Source organism: Ictidomys tridecemlineatus, chromosome 4, assembly GCF_052094955.1.
Source record: "Ictidomys tridecemlineatus isolate mIctTri1 chromosome 4, mIctTri1.hap1, whole genome shotgun sequence".
NCBI lineage: Eukaryota > Metazoa > Chordata > Mammalia > Rodentia > Sciuridae > Ictidomys > Ictidomys tridecemlineatus.
This window is the reverse complement of record NC_135480.1, coordinates 108,076,980-108,098,881: the sequence shown is the minus strand read 5'-3', so window position 1 is coordinate 108,098,881 and position 21,902 is coordinate 108,076,980. Positions and strand designations below refer to the sequence as shown.

At 35.5% G+C, this 21,902-nt stretch overlaps 1 protein-coding gene across 3 annotated transcripts; it reads right to left on the bottom strand.

Moving 5' to 3' along the window:
• Positions 1-209: 209 nt before the first annotated feature.
• Positions 210-21,877, bottom strand: Spa17 (sperm autoantigenic protein 17). Of its 3 annotated transcripts, none has more exons than XM_040285445.2 (7): positions 21,723-21,877; positions 20,436-20,616; positions 14,462-14,532; positions 11,902-11,982; positions 9,003-9,089; positions 1,020-1,260; positions 210-312 (listed from the first exon to the last, which is right to left on the bottom strand). In XM_040285445.2, exons 2-6 carry the CDS (start codon positions 20,587-20,589, stop codon positions 1,045-1,047), a joined length of 609 nt encoding a protein of 202 aa, XP_040141379.1. In that variant the 5' UTR covers positions 20,590-20,616; positions 21,723-21,877; the 3' UTR covers positions 210-312; positions 1,020-1,044. The 3 variants fall into 3 exon arrangements, with proteins under 3 accessions (XP_040141379.1, XP_040141380.1, XP_040141382.1); XM_040285446.2 differs by lacking the exon at positions 21,723-21,877 and adding an exon at positions 21,487-21,677; XM_040285448.1 differs by lacking the exons at positions 210-312; positions 1,020-1,260 and having other exon boundaries at positions 8,769-9,089.
• Positions 21,878-21,902: the final 25 nt, after the last annotated feature.

Genomic DNA, 21,902 nt, shown 5'->3' with positions numbered 1-21,902 from the left:
CAACTCTCCTGTGCCCCCCAAATATGCTTATGGTTAGATTTATTAACTATTGTGCCCATTTATATTCCTAAGAGGAATATGAATAGGTTCCACTTGTTTCACATCATCTACTTAGTTATTGGCAGACTTTTTAATTTTGCCAGTATATGAATGAGAAATCATATCTCACTGTTGTGAATTTATCTTTTCTTTATCAATGAGACTGAACATCATTTTTCCATATGTTTATTGGTCTCAGGTTTTCTCTTCTGCTCGTGTTTTTGTCCAATTTTCCATTTTTTCTTATTGATCTTCAAGAATTCTTATTTTTTTCTGAAACATACAAATAAGAATAGAAAATAATATGAAAAATGTCATGTTCCCATTACCTGATTTCCTTAAATCCCAACATTGTTTTATTTGCCTCATTCTTTTTTTTTTTTTTTTTTTGTAGTACTGGACATCAACCCAGGGCTGTATCATGCTAGGCAATTGACCAAAACTTAACTACATCTTTTTTAAAGAAACAAAACATATACATATATACATATATATGTATTTATATACACAACACACACATTTTTTTCCTTCTTCCAACATTTTAGTCTTCTCTAGTGTTCCATAATAATCACTATTGTGAATTTAGTATTTACCATTTCTATGAAAAGTTTTTATACTGAGGGGCCTGGGGTTGTGGCTCAGTGGTAGAGTGCTTGCCTAGCATGCACAAGACATTGGGTTTGATCCTCAGCACCACATAAATGTAAAATAAAGATGTTGTATCCACCTAAAAAGAAAAATATTTTTAAAAAAGTTTTTATACTGAGTGGGAGTTTATATTCTGGATATTAATCGTTTGTTAATTTTATGCATTTTGAATCACAATATCTCCTCTGATACTGTGCTGTGTTTTTTACTTTGCTTCTGGTGTTTTTAATATATGAAAAATTTTAAATTTTAATGTAATCAGATGTTTCTTTTGTGGTTTGTACTTTTTGTGGTGTATTTTAGAAACCCTCTTTTCTATCTTTTCTGTGTACCTTTTTTGAACGTGTGTCTTCTCTCCTAGGGAAAGTCTGAGGTCTTCCAGCAGGCCCACATTCGGGCAGTATTTGCTGTGATTCTCTGCATATCCATTCTATATGCTGCTCCTTCTAGCTGATGTCTTGTATCTTTTCTTCCTTTTCCTTTTTCTTCATATCTGATTTCCCTTTTTATTCTTTTGCTCAGGATTTGCAGATTTAGAAGAAAATGAATTATCACATTTTCCTTCAGGTTAAACTATTAAAAATAAAAAGGATTAATTGGCTCATACAAGTGAAAGTCCAAGGACATCAGCTTTGATTCAGTGGATCACTAATGTAATCACTACAGAAACAGATGCGGTGTATTTCTTTTTGCCCTACTTCTGGCTAAGTCAGCCCTCTCCAGGGCTGTCCCTTGGAGATAAATAAAAATTTTATCGCTAATTCAGATTTTTTAATCTTGGTACTAGAGGCATTTGGGATGGGTAGTTCCTTGTGGTGGTGGTAGTGGTATGTCCTGAGCACTGTAGGATGTTAAGTAGCATTCTGAGTCTATCCGTAGTAGATACAGAACTACCCCTCCCCACCCTGAGCTGCGACAACCAAAATATCCCCAGAAATTGCCAAATGTCTCCTGAGGTGTGAAACTCCCCTGGAGTTTCTATCTTAGTTCATTTTCTGTTGCTATAACAGAATACACGAGACTAGGTAATTTTCAAAGAAAAGAGGTTTATTTAGTTTTGGACATCTTCTTAACTTCTAGTAAGGGCTTTCTGTCATGCATGACAGAAAAGCAGAGAAGCAAATGGGCAACATGTGTGGAAGAGACAAAATACAAGGGTAAGCTTGCTTTATAACAACCCTCTTTTGAGGTAACTAATCCAGAGCTGCAACATCAATCTGTTCATGAGGGCTCCATTGCATGACCCAAGAACCTCCCACTGGGCCCCACCTCTCAATACTGCCACACTGAGGAATTAAGCTTCAACTTGAGCTTTGGTGGGGACAAATGATATTCAAACTATAGCCGTTATTATCCTAATTAGATGGACCTAAATTACACATCTAGTTCTGAAATCACGAGAGCCTGCTGCAGGATGGAAAGTGCTGATTGGCTTAAACCAATCTGGATTGATGTCCAGATTTGTCTAACTTTTGTTCTATGTCCCTGAAGGGTAAAAACGAAAGAGAAAAGCTAGGTACTGTAGAAAGGAGGATGGTAGAATTTATGCTGGATCGCTTGGTCACCCTGGAGAAGTCTAATCTGAGGCTCAAAGTGGCAGCTAATGGAACATTGTCACCCTTCTCTCATATTAATACCCAATAATCAACTGTAAGCCTTAACTATAAGCTCTTAACATTCTCAAGCTGGGAGCTGGCATGAGTCTGCCCGTTGTTTCAATCTGAGGCAAATCAAGCCCTTGTAAGTAGCACTGAGTAGATGAGGCTACCCAAAAGAAAGGTGCAACTTAAGGTACAGGAGCCCCTACCGTTGAGAGCAGTTTCTAGAAAGGAAGCCATCTTCAGGCTCAAAAGAGGAGAGTGACGAAGGCAGAGCTGGGTAACACAACATAGCATTCTCTATATTGCACAAACAATCTGGAAGTCAGTGATTCTAAACTCATTACCTGGGAGTCACCACAGTGACCTTGCTTTTCTACCAGTGGTTTGTTAGTCTTTAGGCAAGCATATTTTCTATTGTCTCAAACAGTTCAAAAACAAGCTTTTCAGATAGTTTCCAAAACTAGGTTTAATGTCTGATTTATCAAACAAGGCTCTACTTCTTAGTAATCTAATTTCAACATAACAAGATGCTTTAGTTCTTGGTTGGAAGGCTTCTGAGACAGGAGTATGTCTTTAGGGGGAGAATGATGACAGATTATCATACTTCACCATTACATCTTGACTCCCTTGGGATAGTGTATTTGTGCCCTTCCTGAGGTGATGTGCTGTTCTTGGAGTATTGATAATCTTTCTTAAGGTGTATGGTAATGAGTGGTGGCTCTGGAGATTTTAGTTAGAATAACGTTATTGCCCAGCAGTCTTTAATTTTTTGGCTCTACATAACAGAGGCTGTTTGCTTCCAAGCATATTTCATTAACAAACACAAATTCACATTCTGAAATATTGTATTCTGAATGTACAGTCTTCTTCTAAGAGCCTCACAGACATCAGTAATTGCCAATCCCAGCAGCTATAGTACAAAGCACTTCAGCACTTGGAAATGAGTTTATCAACATCATGAAACGACACAAAATGGGTAACCATTATATGTTCATCACAAATATATAGGAGGGAAAAATTAGGAATAAAAATGAAATGATAAAAATCAGTCTATATTTATAATCTACTCTATAGAAATAGTCTCAAGCCAAAAGAAGGGTATATAGGCAATTAGTACCTGGTTTCTATACATTCTTGAACTCACAAAACAAAAAACAAAAGACAAGGACATGGGAAAATTTCATGGGAGAAAAAACAAAATTTACATGAAATATGGAATCTGCTAAAATGTTTCCAGATGTTAAGAAGCTCAAGTTATTTTAAAGTATAAAGAGAAACTGCTGGGTTAATTTTGAGACACTAGACAAATCACTGTTTAGTTTGCTTTAGAACAATAGTGCATGATATCACATGTTTAAGAGGCAGAATGACAGTGAAAATTTAGGTCCTTAACCTGGGTTCACTCCTGAATCACAGACACTGATTAAGTTCTATATCACAGAGCAATAAAGCAGGTCCTTTCAGGTTATTCTGTATTAAAATGGACTGATTATAATCATGACAGAAGACTCCATTTTTAAAGGTACAGTGTTCATAATGTTTTACAAAAAAATTCATGTTTACAAACTCTCACACTTAGCTTCCCACAGAACAAATTTTGCATGTATTTCTAAAACAGTTTAAATCATATGATTTTTCATTTTCTCCTAATTGGCAAAGCTCTTCTTTTGGGATTTTCTCGTTTGCATTGCCCAACTCCAAAAAACACCCTTTAGCAATGCAATTTATATGAAAGGCTACCCAAATTTTCATATTGCCATGGCTTTTTAACCCCTCATATAATATTTTACATTTTTCCTTTCATTCTTTCTTAAAAAATATTTTATAATTGTAGATGGACACAATACCTTTATGTTATTTATTTATTTTTACGTGGTGTTGAGGATCAAACCCAGTGCCTCACACATGCCAGACAAGTACACTACCACTGAGCCACAATCCCAGCCCCTTTCCTTTCATTCCTGTCACTAATCTTTGGTTTCAATGACCATTTAATAAACCATGTGGTATAGCAGGAAGCCATGTGGTGGTTACTGTGGGGTGTGTTTGTTTTATGCCTGTCCAGCATCTGCTATCCCTTCTTCCTAAAAACATAACTCTATTTTCTTTAGAAGCTTTTAAACTTGTTACACTTTAGCCAGGTTTTGGGGGCAGAACTGACCTCCTATTGGCAGGGGCGTGTTCTGGTGGTGACAGGCATAAGACAACTTGCATATTCCTTTCTCAGAAGCTCAGCGATTGATTCAGAGATACATGTATAACCCAATAGAAGCCAATTAGATGAAAGGAGATACTTTGGCTCTTCCCACTTCTATAGATGGGGCATGAATTCTACTAGGGGAAGTAGGCAGCAAATAAGATACGTTACATGGTGTTCAGAATTAAGAAGAAAAATTAAGAAGGGAAGGGGAAAGAGGAGTGCTTTTTTTGCATAGGTGCTGTTTTAGATAGGGTGTCCTAGGCAAGATCTCACTGACATTTGTTCATTTTGGGTTAAGAGCAGAAGAATGAGACAATGTCTGGTAAGAACCCTTCCAGGCAGGGACGCAGGGAATGACACATACAGAATCTCACATGAAAGCTTGGTGGGAATGAATAAGGAAGAACTTCAAGATCAGTGTGCTTGGAGCCCTTGAACAAGCAAGATTAGGTCAGAGATAATAGGATAAAGATCTGCAGAGAGCTGTGTAGACCATTCTGAAGACTTTAGCTCTTACTCTTAGAGAAATGAGATGATATTGGGGGATGATAGAGAGGATTATAATGGCATCCTTTGTCTGCTATATTGAAAGGGGGAAAGTGTATGTGCTGGTTAATTTTATGTGATAATCTGACTGGGTTAAGGAATGCCCAGAGAGCCACAAAAACATATTTATGGGTATTTCTCCAAGAGATTAGCATTTGAATCAGTATGCTGAGTAAAGATCATACTGGGTGGGCAGAACTGAGGGTCTCAATAGAACAAAAAGGCAGAGGAAGGGTGAGTTCTCTCTTTTGTAACCTGGACAAGTCATCTTCTCCTGACTTCAGACATGAGAGACTTCTGAGATGCTAGGACTTACATCAAAGAATCTCATCTAGCCTTGGCCTGAGCTATAGTTTTGGCTCCCCTCATTCCTAGACCTTCAGACTTGAATCAAATTATGCCACTAGTTCTTGGTTCTCTTACTCACTGATGACATATTGTGGACTTCTCAGTCCCTGTAATTGCATAAGCCAATTCCCTTGTTTTATATCTCTGTAGCCCATTGGCTTGTTCCTTTAAAGAACCCTGACTAAGACAGGGTAGAAGCAGGAATACTAGTTATGACTGTTAGTATATTGAAATAGTGATTTAAATTTTTCACTGCTCTTAATTGGGGGGTAGATAGAAATCTTGAAAGAAATTGTAGGTACAGCTCCAGCTCTTGTCACATGGAGTTGACTAAAGCCAAACACATAGAAAATCCATAGTTTTAAAAAGAACTTTATTAGGAGAAGCACTGCCATCAACCAAGAGGGACTTAGGCTGTGGAAGATATAAATAGACACTTGGATTCTCAATTTTCCACAGATAGGAAATAGTCTGAGAAACCCATTTATCCACCAAAAAGGGTATATCTCTAATGTCCATTGCAAAGGACTAAGTAAGATGATGGAAAAATAATGATCTCCTAGAGTACAGAACCAAAAGTTTTATGGACGATAGACTCAAAACTCTTTTTTTTTTTTTTTCAGTGCTAGAAACTGAAAGATCAAACCCAGGACTTATTATGGAACATTATTCCTCACCCCAGCATATAAAGGAACCTGACACCCTTCACTCGGTGGGATTTCATTATTATTTCAGATCAGTAACTGCTATTTGCTTCCATTATTTTTTGAATCAGATAACTTTTTAATGATTATATTATCTGTATTCCATTATTTGTTGTATGTTGGGTATATGAGAAGAAGATATTTGTTCTTTTAATTCATAGGTTTTATAATATAGGAGCTATATTTGGACTTGAGGTAAATCATGAGATCATATACTTCAAATATTTGATGCAACTTTTAGGAGTTTTGAGATATGAGTATATTTTACATGTGGGAAGGATATGAATAATTGTAACCCGGAGAGCACAATATGGTAGATTATTGGTCCCAATTCTTTACTACTACCCTGTAGTAGTATTAAGCATACAAGAGGTCTTTCCTATGGTTGCTTGAGGAGCAGTCAATTTCCTCACCTTCTTGACTTTGGGCTTAGTCAGACAACTTTCTTTGGTCAATGGGATGAAAGAGTTGATAAGAGCAAAAGCTTTAAATATTCTTGCATGTTGGGTTTTCCTGTTTTTACTTCTGTGAGCACCATGAAAAGAGTTTGTCCTGGGCTTCAGCATGGGCTTTAAATAGGACACATGAAGCACAGGCACTATTAGTTGACTACTAGTTGACCCTTGGGCCCATAGCCTGAAGCATAACTCCCCTAGTCAACCCACAAACCCTCAGTTTAGAGGCAGATCTGAACCTAAGTCTTGGATCCAGCTTAGCTCAGCTAAATTGTTGCTTTCACAATTATCCATGGGAAAAGACAACTTTGGGATGGATTATGCAACAGTAATGTGGCAATGATGGCCAATGTAAACGTTCATGAGAGAGTTGATGGGAACTAGGACCAAGGTGGTAGCAACATAAGTGATGAGAGGTGTTTGGTTTCTGATGTACAGGTGGACCCCATAGGCTTTGCTAACATTGTATGTGGGTTGGGGAGAAACAGAGAAGTAAAGGATGAATCCAAGGTTTTTGGTTTGGACAATGGAAAAATGGAGTGGCTATTTTCTGAGATGGGAAACACTCCAGAGAATTGGGATTTGGGAGGCAATATCAGGAGGTGTTTTGGACATTTTTCTTTTAAGGGGGAATAAATATCCAAATAGGGATTTTAAGTAGGCAGTTGAACATTCAAATTTGGAGGAGAAGGGAGAAAGGTCTGGGAGTGATGAGTATGGAGATAGCTTATAAAGTCATGAGATTGGATGAGATCAACTGGTAAATGTAGTGGTTAGTGGATGGGGAACTGAAGAGTTATGCAAAGGATTGAGAAGGAACAGCAGTTAGATAAGTGCTAACAAAATGTTATTGATATGTGTTGTTATTAAGACTACATCCATTGCTCCCCATCTTCTTTTTCTTTTCCTCCTTCATAAATATAACTCCCACTAAATGTGCGTCTGTGTATGTGTGTGAACTGACTAGATGGAAAACTCAGTATTAATTTTTTCATATATAACAGAGAATTATTAAAAAAAACTAAATGGTATCTTTTCCTCACCTGTTATATATTCACTAAAGAAAATCTTTTCTCTTTTGATCTCCTCTCTAGAACAGGGAAGCTAAGTCTTTACATTAATTCTGGGTTCCCTTGATGATTCTTTGACCAGGATGACTTTGTTCAAGAAGGAAAGGTGTTGCAGGTTGATGTCAAAAACAAAAAGTGCATAGTGGAATGAATAGCTGAAACTATTTTTTTCCCCCATCTCTAAGCCTGGAGGAGAGGGGGGTAGGAATGGGAGGAAGAGTACAGTGGATATTAGGAGGTTAGCTCGCACGAAGTTCTCCAGTGGCAGAAGGGAACTGAACTCTTTCATCTCATTCATGAATCCCAAGTTTTTTTGATATTCAAGAAAAGGGAGCCCTCAAAAAGGAGAAACTGAACTTTCTAAAAATAAGGTGCTTGGGACTTGAATGGTTCACTGAAAAAATAACAGATAAAAAGGCTTCTTAGACTGTGAAACAAGTATCATCATTTATACATTAAAGATACTTGGGAAGTTTTACTTAAAGAAGGGAGTATGACATAATGATAACTTTTGTCTTTTCAAATATGATACTATTAGTCTTATTCTGTTTGGTTTTAGAGAGCAAACAATAATAAGTTGTAAGATGCATGAAGGAAAGAACATTTCACTGTGAAGTCTCAATGCATAAATAGGGCTCAATACATTTTGATAAATGATTGAAAGCATGTATGACAAATGAAAACCAATGTAACACAAGTAGGCAGATTTTTAAACTTTTCTAATAATTCAAGCTATTCAAAAATTAGAGGCTTGGGATGTGCCCCAATAGTAAGTAGAGCACTTGTCTGGCAAAATCAAGGTCCTGGGTTTGATTCTCATTTGCGCTCTCTCTCTCTCTCTCTCTCTCTCTCTCTCTCTCTCTCTCTCTCACACACACACACACACACACACACACACACACACACTCTGAAGAGGATTTGAAGGGCAGTAGTATTCTTCATTGCTAGAAGTGAAGCAGGGGATAAAGAATCTTTTTTTTTTTTTTCAGCGATGTGATAGAGATGATTTATTCAGTAGGTAATGGTTAGACCACACAACTTCTGATATCTCTGAAAACTCAGATATTCCAGTATTATAGCTGAATCCAAAGGGGTCTATGTGTAGACTTAGGGCAAGTATAAACAGTTCCCATGATCTTGGAGAAGTCTTCAAGTGGTATGTTTCAATGGCGTGTTTATTAAACAAATGCTCATGACAGATTTTTCACAACAGCAACAAATGTTATTTCACAACATCAAATTTCCCTTACTAAAGGAAAAAAACCCCGATAATCCCAACAAGGTTGATGGATTTGGATTATTTTTTCAAGTGTTCTGGGGGGAAACCAGTGTCCTTACTCCTTTTCCTCTTCTGTCTCATCTTTAACTTTATCTGATTTCATTTTCTTTACCTCTTCTCTGGCTACATGTCCCCGGAAGGCTGCCTGGATTTTGACAGCAGCAGATTCCTCTTTTTCTTTTTCTTCTTCCTCCAACTCCTTCATGGAAAGAAAAAGAGATTTTTAAAACATCCAATGTGTTTTTGATGCCATAGAAATAAGGGCATAAATTTAATCAATTTAAGAATATACTTTCAGAGATCTGCTGCTTCCTGAGAGAATTTTTATATATTGTCACATCGTAGATGTACTAAACAGCAAATGCCAAAATAGCAGGCATTTTGTTTTGTCGCTCTTTAATATGCTTCTGCAATAAAAGATCATTGCCAACTTTTCGTTTTCTTTTTTTTCCAAAATAGCTCCTATTTAACAGTTTTCCTGAGCAATAACATTTTTTGGGGGGGGGTGGGAAATAAGTAGGAATCCTTGAAACATGGTAAAACTGTTAAGAAGATTAGTAAAAGAACTTTTAAAAAATAATCATGATTACATAAGATGATTAAAATGTTAACTTTAAAATTTCTAAATAATTAGATAATTAAAATCAGATACTTTTTTTTTTTTTTGGTACTGGGGATTGAACTCAGGGGCACTCAACTACTGAGCCATGTCCCCAGCCCTTTTTTATATTTTACTTAGAGACAGGGTCTCACTGAGTTGCCTAGTGCCTCACCTGTTGCTGAGGTTGGCTTTGAACTTTCGATCCTCCTGCCTCAGCCTCCTGAGCCACTAGGATTACATGCATGTGTCACTGTGCCTGGCTAAAATCAGATACTTAAGAGTGGAGTACCAAAGATAAATTAATTTACTCCAGTAATGTTAGGTCTATCATTGTTGGTTGCACTTTGACATATTAAAAAAAATTAGGTATAATTTACAGACAGCAAAATGCATGGATCCTAAGTGTAAGTTGAACAGCCCTTAATATACTTTTATTTTTTAAAATATTTTTTTAGTTGTAGTTGGACATAATATCTTTATTCATTATTTATGTGGTGCTGAGGATTGAACCCAGTGCCTCACATGTGTGAGGTGGGTGCTGTATCACTAAGCTACAGTCCCAGCCCTACATTTTTAAATCATAAAAATTACATATGCATATTTAAAAAATCTTATCACTTTCAGTGAAAAGTTTTCTCCATTTTCCCAAACTCTTTCCTAATAGGTTAAGCATTATAATGGATTAAGTGTGTGTCTCCTTCCAAAATTTCTGTTTGCAAAAATGTTTATATGAAGATGTGTGTGTATGTGTGTGTGTGTGTGTGTGTGTGTGTGTATACACACCTTTTTATTTTAAAAATGTATACATACCTTTTTATTTTAAAAATGAGATCATGCTAATCATGGTATTCTGCATCTAGTTTTTCCATGTAACAATGTACCTTAGTTCTCCTTTTCTATGGTATCATTTATTACATAACTCTGATCATTCTCCTATTGATGGACCTATGGGTTGTTCATCCTTCCCTGACTACCTCCATGGTCAAACAATGAGACAAATAGCAATTAAATGCAAAAAGAATGGTATAAAATCCTCTGAGATGCCCAATATATGCAAACAAATTACTCTCAAGTTGGAAATCAATGAAATTCTAACTTAAAACCCATGAAAACCTATTTATAAGGGCATCTGTGAAAGATATAAGGAAAGAATAGTCCCTTTCCTTCTTCCCTGAATTCCCACTACACTGCTACCAATATTAGGCTTATTGGATTGTACTAATATAATTCTGGAATAATTTTGTAAATATTATAGGGAAAATCTGCTCCTCATTGCGTGAGAAACAAGGTATTTCTTAAGGGGCACGTCCATTTTTAGGTGTCAATTACTGGATAACTAACTGGGACATTTGGCCTTTGACATTATACAGAGTGGGCTCTTTCTCATGAGGCTTGGTCCTCCTGATTCTGAACTATAAACAATATAGACAGTGATATGCTGGTAAATGTTTAACAACTGCCTGCAACCCCCACTCCAACCCCTGATCCCAGACAAAAAAAAAAAAAGAAAAAAAGCTCTATTTCTATTTTTTTCCATAGCCTTAGTATGCTCAAGTGGCTATTAAAATGATATTATTGCTGGGCATGGTGAAGCATACCTGCAATTCCAGCAACTCCGGAGGCTGAGAGAGGAGGATTGATTGCAAGTTGGAGGCCAGTCTTAGCAATTTAGTAAGACCCTAAGCAACTTAATGAGACCCTGTCTCAAAATAAAAATTGATAAAAGGGGCTGGGGCTGTAGCTGAGTGGTAAAGTACCTCTGGGTTAAATCTCCAGTACCAAAAAAAAAAAAAAACCATATTACTGAACTTGAAGTTGAGTAGAGATGTGTATAATTGTCTCTTGAGTGCTGGCTTTAGCATATAACTGAGTTATAGATTGGTATCCAGGGCAAACTTCCTTTTGTCTCTGCACCTTGGATGTAGGCTGTCAGGAGGAAGGCATTATTGTAGAGGTCTATGCATGGAAGATGAGTCAGTCACATTGTGTTTAAGTCATTTTATTTCCCTGTATGTAATTCTCTATGATTTTTCCTTTTGTAATCTCTGAACCTCTGCCATTGTGACGTGGTGACAGTAACAATTAGTGAAAAATTCCCAGAGTGGCAGATGAATCTGAAAGATTGAGACTGGGGCTCTAAGTTCTGTTAGCATTTCCCCAAGGGAAGATTTTCTGTCACTGACAATCTTGGAAAATAAGATTATATTTTTAATAGGTAGAATGAGTTTTCCTTTATAAAAGGCATGGGTGAAAATAATACACCAATTTATCACTGACATTAATTATCTATAAAGCAAAATTATAATTTTAACAATATAGATAATAGACTGATTCATATTTGGAGCATAATTTTAAAGTGAGCAATATCATTCTTTGTAGAAATCTGATAATAAATGGAAAAATTACATACTTCTGCATTGCCTGGTATGTCTTCTATGTCTTCCCCTTTCACAGATGTCTGTGACTTTTCTTGAGCAGATTGTTCTTGCTCCTAGAGAGATGGGAAAGGGAAAGGGTCAATATATATCTTTTATTAAGTAAAACATGTTGGAACAAGAAGAAATAAATGAAAGCTCTCAAGGGAATATGTATACACACATTTCAAAGACCAAGGATCTGGCAAAAATGCTTGCTGTTCTGCTTTTGAAATGAATTCATCACTGATTTACATGAAAAACAAACCATTGTCTCATAGTAAAAGTCAATAATGTGAGGTAATGAATCCTGAGGAAAGCCCAAAAAAGGGGTATCAATGATTTCTAAAATAGTCATAAAATAAATGCCATTGTGATGCATAGTGTAATGTCAAATTGACTTAATTAAATTCATAGATTAAAAACAAGTCAAGGAAATATGTTTCCCTGTAGAGAGTGATTTAAATATAAAAAGAGAAGCCAGCTCCACCAATTTTGATATGGTTATTGAGTGTTCCTTCAAAATATAGGTTTAAGGGCTGGGGTTGTGGCTTATCTGTAGAGCACTTGCCTAGTACATTCGAGGCCCTGGGTTTGATCTTCAGCACCACATAAAAATAAATAAATAAAATAAAGATATTGTGTCCAACTAGAATAATTAAAACTATCTCAAAGTGTTTTAAAAATACAGGTTTTAAAAAAATAAACAAAACAAAAAAATATATAGGTTTTGCTAATTCACCATCTGTAGGAAGGGCCTCTTTCATTTTAACCATAAAACAGAAAATTGAGAATATACAAGGAAATAAAATAAAGCCTTAAGAATTCAAAAGGAAAGAAAAAAAAACAATCTGAAATTACTGTTTGACCCAAGGAAAAATATTTTTCAAAATTATCCCTTTTATTTCACAAAAGAGAATTTAGTAAAATAGAAATAAATAGATCATCTCCATATATGTAGGCACAAATGAATGGAACTTCACTTTTGAACTCACTGGAATAAATGACAGCTACTGCTGCAGAACCTTCCCCAAATCTACTGAAGAACATCATCAAAACCTGAACTTTGTTAATTCCTTTTAATTCTAATTACTCAAAAGATGGTATTATCTCAGTTGTACAAAGTAGTGTTCTCAAATCATTATTGTTATTGTTGTTATTATTATTATTATTTTAATCTTCCACATCATTTATTATCCTATGATAATGTGTGTGTGTTTTAAATGATTATGGAGTTTTGACTAGAGCAATGTATCATGAATTTATCTAGTCTGTTGTTGGACGTTTTGGTTGTTTCTTTTTTTTTTTTTAATTAGTTGCTCAAGACAATACAATGATCTTGACATATCATACATTTGATTCAAATGGGATATGAATTCTTATTTTTCCACATGTACAGATTGCAGGATCACATTGGTTATACAGCCACGTTGATACATACAGCAATACTAGTGTCTGTTGTATTCTGCTGCCCTTCCTATCCCCCACTCCCCTCCCCTCCCCTCCCATCACCTCTCTCTACCCAATCTTCTGTGACACATTTCTCTCTCTTTTATTTCCTCTTCTTCCTCACACCATCATATATGTAATTTTGTATAACAATGAGGGTCTCCTTCCATTATTTTGAGGCAGGGTCTTCACTATGTTGTCCAGGGCTGGCTCTGAACTTCTGGATTCACGTGATCCTCCTGCTTTGACTTCTTGAGTGGCTAGGACAATAAGCATGCAACACCATACCCAGCTAGTATTCTCAAATTTTAATATATCTACAAATTACTTTGGGGATCACGTTAAGATATAACTTCTGATTTGTAGAACTGGGGTAGAAACTGAGACTATAAATTTCTGTTAAATTCCCAGTTGATCCCAATGATGATGATCCCAATAATCTTTCTCAACCATCCTTCCTTATCTGAACCACAGAACACAGAGAATGTTTTGAGTGGTGGTTTTTTTCTTAGTTTTCCCAAGGATGCTACAAAACTAGAATTATATTAGCTAAAAAGGCAAGACATGTAATGGGTGCTTTAATTTAGGGCCTAAGTTTTTTGAGGAACCTTGTTAAGAAAAGCTATCTTTGAGAATACTGCTGAGATAGATAGGTTCAGATTCTGAAGAGATTAGCTTTATAGAGAAAACTTTATATCATTACCATCTTTAATTCTAATTAGTCTTTTGTAACATATAAGTGACAATGAAATATTTGAACTAATGTTGTTTTATTTAATGAAATGTCATCCATTCATTTAACAATGTCATCCATTTATTTGTTGAGTATCTGCTCTTTCTAAGCATTGTAATGTTCAATGAAATTTGAAGAATTTCAGGCAGGATAATTTTTCTATAACTTTCAAGCACCTTCTGTCTATTGATAATCTTTAAATTTAACCTAAAAATCTATACTTGAGTCAAATACTTCAGAAAAGAATTTTATTAGAAAAAACAGTGTAATTAAAAAGTTTTCATGTTAATTCTCACAATTCTGGGGAGAATCTAATAATATTTGTTTTCTGGATAGAAGAAATAGCCAAATTCAATGGTTTCATAGAACTATACCTTGAATGCATGGTTGTTATAGAAGCGGTCCTCTACCTTAGCCCCCCATTCTGCTGGATCAAAGTTGGTTTCTAAATAATAAAAAGAATAATTTCACTTATTTTGAGTTCATTAAAGTAAATCCTGAATAGCAGCACACAAAAATTTCTTGTTCCAAGTTACAGTTTCTTTATTGACAGTCAAAAATCTTATTGACAATTCATATGGTCTAGTACTATAGACACAACCAGTGATCATTAAATATAAGATGATCAATTAAACATTAGATGAGCCCTTGGGGATATTTACATTAGCACTAAAAAACATTCCTTCTGCTTTCATAGAATTTATAACAAAATGAGAGAACAAATGTCAATATTTAAATATGAATATAGGCACAAATAAATATGTATTAGTAAATACAGAAAAGTATTTAAAAATAAATGCTAAGTAGTCAAGAAGTTTGGAAAAGTGAAGTATGGGAGGTTTTTTTTTTTTAAAATATAAGGCATGTTATAGAGATAGTTGATGTGATGGGATGAGGTATTTATATTTAAACAGAAATTTTCTTTAACATTTCACTATGAAAAATTTCAAACTTAGAAGGTAGAGAGAATAATATAACAAAGTCCCATATGTGTATGACCTAGATTCAACAATTATCAACTCATGATTTATTTAACATATAATCTTTTCTTCTATTATTTTCAAGTCAACTCTAAGCACCTTATTATTTTATTTACAAACATTTGAATGTGTTATCTCTAAAAGATAAAGGATCTTTATCTTTAAAATATAACCATAACATTATCATACCTAAATAGGAACAGTAATTTATTAATATAATCAACTATCCAGTCAACTATCCAAATTTCTCTCATTGTCTAGTATATTTTGTTCTTGATCAAATTAACACCCCCCCTCCCCGCCAAAATGTGCATGTGCAGCCTTTTGTTGTTATATCTTTTAAATTGCTTTAATGGAACCCCACCCACCCATTATTTTCCTTGCAGCAATTTATTTGTTGATGGAATTGGGTCATTTTTCCTCTGGAATTTTCCACAGTTTGGATATTTATGACTCTATCTCCATGGTGGCTTTTAACAATTTCCTTTGCTTTTGAATGTCCTGCAGACCTATAGATTGTATCTGATTGAGGTTTGACTTTTTGGGGTAAGAATACTTGATCAGTAGAGTTGTGTAATCAGGAGATAAATAATATCTACTTGTCTCTTTTTTTATAATATTTGTGGGTCCCGTGTTGATAAATCACTTAAGATCATTTCTTTAGGGGTTGAAAAATTGTAATACTCTAATTTGATCATTACCTCTTTATTTTTTGAAGAAACTCAACAACAACAAAAAAAAGTGGTTGTCCTCTTCAACTATTTGGTTACCCTGAAATACAGCTCTTACAGAAAAGAAAATTTTTCTTCCCCTCTGCCAGTTTTCAAAATAATCAGTTGGTTTCCTAAGATCCTCTCAAGATGTCCAATGAATGGTGGTTTTGTTTTAATTATGAAGTCATGAATATTTAACCAACTGGATGAATTCCAGTACTGATTGTAATTGTTCAAAATTTGGCCAGAGGGAGCTTAATTCAGGTGCTCAGATTCTCCTAAGTCCTTTGCAAACTACTTTAGTAATCCTTGAGAGTGTTTTTTTTTTTTTTTTGTATGACAAGATGGTCAGCCTCATCTTCTGTATTTGTGACCAGTGCATAGAATTAGCTAGTTTCCCAAGAAGCCGGGGGTCATCGGAAACGATATTCAGAGATGAAAATCTAGGGGCTAGGTGCCCACTGGTACTGAATTGGTCATTGTTCTAAGGTTTTTTTGGGGTATGAAGCTGAAAACTACTTCCATTTCTCAAAAGAGAAAATGTATCATGAAATCACATTGATATTTTTCAATTACAATTTAGGATTATATGGGGCCCTTCATGCCTATAATCCCAGTGACTTGGGAGGCTGAGGCAGGAGGATCATAAGTTTGAGGTCAGCCTCAGCATCTTAGGAAGACACTCAGCAACTTAGTGAGAACTTTTTCAATATAAAAAATAAAAAATAAAGGACTGGGGATGTAGCTAAGTAGCAACACACTCCAGGGTTCAATCCCTAGTACCAACAAATATATAAAATAAGTAAAATGAAATTTAGAACTGCAAAATTTTATAAACTTCTTTCATTTTTAAAATTTTAGGTCAGTATTCCTACAATAATACTGATTCCTCATAGCACTAGCATAGTTGCTTACCTGCTTTATTCTATACTATATAAATAAATAGTGTTCAGAATAACCCTCTGTTAGTCACTTTTCCATTACTGTAACAAATATCCAAGATAAATAAACTTAAAAAGAGGAAAAGGTTTATTTTGGCTCATGATTTTGGAGGTTTCAGTCTATGAATGATTGGCTCCAGTGTTTGGGCCTATGGCCATTATCAAAGCAGGAGTATGGAGGAAGCTTGTTTACCTCTTGACCAAGTAAGAGAGAGTGCCCACAATTCCCTTTAAGGCCATGCTCCCAGTGATCTAAAGTCTCCCCTCTAAGCCCCATCTCCTAAAGGTTCCACCACCTCTTAACAGTGCCACAAACTGGGGGACAGCCTTTAACACATGAACCTGTGGGGGACATTCTGATTCAATTATAACATTCTACTACAATATTATTAGCAATGATTACTGAAAACATTTTAAGGTTTTTATGTTGTTGTTTATTTTGATTTTAGGCTATACCTACCAGGTTTGTACAGTAAAATTACTGTGTGATGTACTTACTTGAAATAATTTTCTTCCTTGTGTTTGTGTCACCTACTTACTATTAGTTCATTTGTTTAACTTCATTTTTAAGTGTTAGGAATTGCTTAATTTTTAAATTTAATCTTATTACTATGCTAAATATTAATAAACCCAAACAAACTATATTTTATCTTGTTACCTCTATCCTATTTCCTTTTGCTAGAGGAAAATGTTAATTTTAAAAGATTTATTCTTACATTAAAATAAAGTTATATATTTGTATCAATCTTTTGTTAGATAATAGGATACTAAGCACACCTTCTCTCATCTTGTTTTTTTTCCCACTGATTCCTAAAGATCATTCAATATCTAGAGATCTTCCTTATTCTTTTTTAAGTTATATATTATTACATTGAGTACTCTTACTATTATGGGGTTGAGTGTGCAGTTCAGTGGTACAAAATTTGTCTAGTGTGCATGAGGTCCTGGAGATTGATTCCCAGTACCTAAAGAAAAAAAATCTCTACTATGGATATTTAAGTTGTTTCCATAAATGTAGAGGTAGAACTTCTGGGCCAATGATTAAATACATATATAACGTTGGTAGGTACTACTGAGTTTCTGTCCTTCGTGTTGTACCATTTTGCTTCTCCACTGTGTGAGTGCATGTTCCCCTAGCCTTGCTTAGAGTGTACTGGCAAACAGCATTTTGCAAGTTTGATGGAGGGGTGATTGTTGGTAACAGTGTAGTTTTGGACTTCTGTTACTTGCAGCATTTAAAAAAATATTTTTTTAGGTGTAGTTGGACACAATGCCTTTATTTAACTAATTAATTAATTAATTAATTTTCATGTGGTGATGAGGATTGAACCCAGGGCTTTGCACATGCTAGGTGAGCACTCTACCACTGAGCTACAATCCCAACCTCTACTTGCAGCATTTGAGTAGATTTTCAAGTTAAGAGCCATTTGCATTTATTTTTGTTTGAATTATTCATATCTGTTTCTTTTTTCAATATGGTTGTCATTAGAAGTGGGTCATAAGACACTGTTTTTACAAGCTCCTTATTAGGTTTATTAACCCACTGGGATAATAATTACAAGTATTTTTTTTTTCCTGTCACTTGTAGTTTTATTTTCTTTTTGGTACTTTTTGTTATGTAAAAGTTTACTTTTATGACATCAGTTTTATCAATCTGTTCATAATTGTATCTGGAATTTGAAGCCATTAAAGCAACTTAGCATTTTTTTGTTATTAAGAAACTCATTCATATTTTTTTCTTAGTATTTGTATGGTTTCTTTTTTAAAAAAATATTTTAATACCTTTATTTCACTTATTTATTTTTATGTGGTGCTGAGGATTGAACCCAGGGTCTCAAATGTGTGAGGTGAGTGTTCTACCAGTGAGCCATAGACCCAGACCCTGGTTTCTTTTTTTAATATTTAAATTTCCAACCAATTTAGAATTTATTCTGAATCAGTCTACTTTTATTCTTAACTTCTTTAATTCACTATCAATTCATAAAAAGCCCACTGTTTCCCTAGTGATTTGAGATACCACTTATATACTGATATGTTTTTTGTCACAAAAATAAACATTAAAACAAAATCACCTGTGATGAATGATAGTAAGGGAATTCTTGCATTGTATGGGATACTGAGAAGAAATTCCATGATTTCTTTTGCCTTTTTCGAGATGCTACATTCTGATACTTATATCAGTTGGATAATTCACCTTTGGTTAACATGGATGGAAGTGGGTATGGTGCTTAAAATTTTTTCAAATGGTTTTACTGGTTGTTTATTACTGAGCTAGTATTCCCAGGCCATTAATCTGAATAATGAAATTGCTTTTATTACTGGGATCTGGTAATGGTGACTCAAACGTTTCTGTAATGTTATGTTTCTGAGTTTTAAAATTAAACAAATGACTAAAGGCATTTTACTGCATGAATTTGTAAAATTAATGTTATAATAACAAAATTAGTGTTCATAATAATTTACCTCTTTCCCCAAAGCATTTTTCTTACTAACCTTTTCTCCCTAAATATAGTTTGTCAGATATTTTTAGTGCAACTTAAAAGTATAAATAAGATTGTGCAACAGGGCTGGGGATGTGGCTCAAGCGAAAAAACGCGCTCGGCTGGCATGCGCCAGGTGCTGGGTTCGATCTTCAGCACCACATAAAATAAAGATGTTGTATCCTCTGAAAACTGAAAAAAAATATTAAAAAAGATTGTGCAACAAATATTCATCTTGACTGGACATGGAAAAAACTAGCAATGGCCAGGAAATTGGCAGAGATTCTGAGCTTTATAAGGGCAGAATAAAGAGTACAAGGGGTGGAGCTGTGCCATGCATGTGAGTTGTTTGAATTTGAGCCTTGGGCTAAGATTCTTCCCTCTGTAAAATGATTTGCAATGGAATATCTGTCTGCTTGTGGCAATTTCTAGTCACCTTTACCATTCTGTTGGAATACTATTATTGAAAGTAACAATAACAGTTTATACAAAATGAATTTTATAGTCAAGAATAGGTTTTTAGTATAAACATATAACTACTAATTCCCAATTTTGATTCTGGGTCAGGTCATGATAGTCACAAACCTTTAAGACTGGGGATTTGGAAGTTTTATTCATGGTAGTGAAGGAGCTTTGCTTTGGTTCTCAATCAGAGAGTTACCTTTAGATCTTTGTCTGTGCAGGATGAGAGTTTTAGAGTATAAAGAATATAAATTACCTTCCCATGTTGGCAGTTCACTTTTCAAAATAGTTTGTTTCTGTGCCTTTATTGAAGAACGGTTTCATACCCCAGTGAAGACTGTTTTATTTAATCTAAGGCAAGTTGAATTATTTTTGTATTACTTATAATACCTTCAAATGAGAAGAATCAAAAATTAAAGAAAATTGCAAATTACCCTCTCAGGAAGAACAGAAAGTCAACTATTGAGTATGCACAAGAGCAGTCTCTTAGATAGTGGAGAGGAACACTTGTCTGATCTTTAGAGGTGCCCCCTTCCACACCGTGTGTCCATGAGAAACACAGTGAAGAAAGTCTGCAGAATAAACAGGTAATGTTGAATAAGAGAATCAAGAGAAGCTGTCAAGGAGGCATATATTGTTTCCAATAGCAAGAACTGTTATGTGAAGTCACCTGCTTAAAGGCTTGTTGTAGAATAAAGATGGTCTTAAGTTTTACCATAACCCAAATGCTTAAGTCTTTTATTTTAAAAATGTCTATTTAAAAAAAGCTTACTCTCTCTTTTCTCTAGAAGGTTCTCAAAATATGCTGCTGCAAAAGCTGGTATGTTTTCTGGTTGTTCCCTCAGAATCTCACGTGTCAGGCCTTCAAGAAGATTCCCAAATCCTTGTGGAATTCGATAATGGGTGTTGGAGAATGGAATCGACATCTCCTTGGGAAGAATTGCCTAGAGTACCTAGAGATTCATTAAAGAGCACTTATCTTTAAATTTTTCTGATGTTAATTATTAATTACATAATCACAATTATGACAACAAAATGTTTCTGAGACCCAAATTTCCTGGACTTCAACTTTTGTTTCTCTAAAGATACCCCAAATCCATATATTTCCACTCCTGCAGAGAATTTCAAATTCTGAGATTTATAAGGGCAGAATAAAGAGGACAAATTCTTCATTTTGAATTAGAATATTACAAATATAGACTCATTCAATTGACTAAATAATTTTTTAAAAATTAAACCCCACAGTATTTACTATGCCACTAAGTACTTTTTTCTGCCTCTGTCTTCCGGTATTAAAAGATGTGGGTAAATTTTGCTATTCCACAGTATTTAGACAGAACGATTATTAAGAAAGGTATTTTAACTGAATTCATTATTGATCGCTGAGAAGACACTGTTTAAGGTCTAAAAAAAAATTACTTCAACTTGTTAAATTAAATTTCACACTTATTTTTTTTTTCTTAGCTGCCACTTCTGAAGCCTGACCTATATGTCTTGAAACACCTTTGCACTCTTGAATGGCATTGAAGAGAGGAAAAAAGAAGGTCATGGTTTTGAAATCCCAGGTTGCGAAGTTTTGGGATTCTTTTATTGTCTGGTTTTGTTTCGACCAGGCCTTCTCTTTCTGTCTTAGAATACAAGGCTAGATTAAGGTAGCTGCCAAGCAATGGGCTGGACTACTGAGTATGCAAAGAATACCCAGGGACCTGGCCTGTTTTGTGAGTCAGCGCTGAATAGGGGGTCCAGGTTGGGAGACAAGAGGGTTTAACGACGCCCAAGTCCTCCCCGCGCCCACCCTTTGTAGAGGAAACAGGAGATGAGACCTTCCTCCAGACGTTGTGAAAGGACAGGTGAGACCCTGAACCAGGCTGGGGAGGGAGGGCGGATAGTGTGATTCCGTCGAGGACCTGGGATTTCAGACTCTCGAAGGATGGGCTGCCTTGGCTCCCAATCTGCTCCCGGATCCCCAGTGTGTGTAGGGGATGCTGAGAGAATACCAGAGACGAAGGTAAAAGGCGAGGTCTTTGTGTTGGAGAGCGAGTGGGGGAAACCGCCTCACCTCTGCTTTCTCTCCGAGCTGGTGCGGGTGGTTCCGGTTGTTTTTTCTCGTTGCTGGGTAACCGTTTTTCCTCCCTCCCCCTAAACTACGGCGGCCCGGAGGGAGAGAGGAGCTCCTCCCTCCGAGGCCGCGTTGGTTTCGCGGACTGAAAGTCCCCGGGAGGGTGGAGTCGGCCTCACA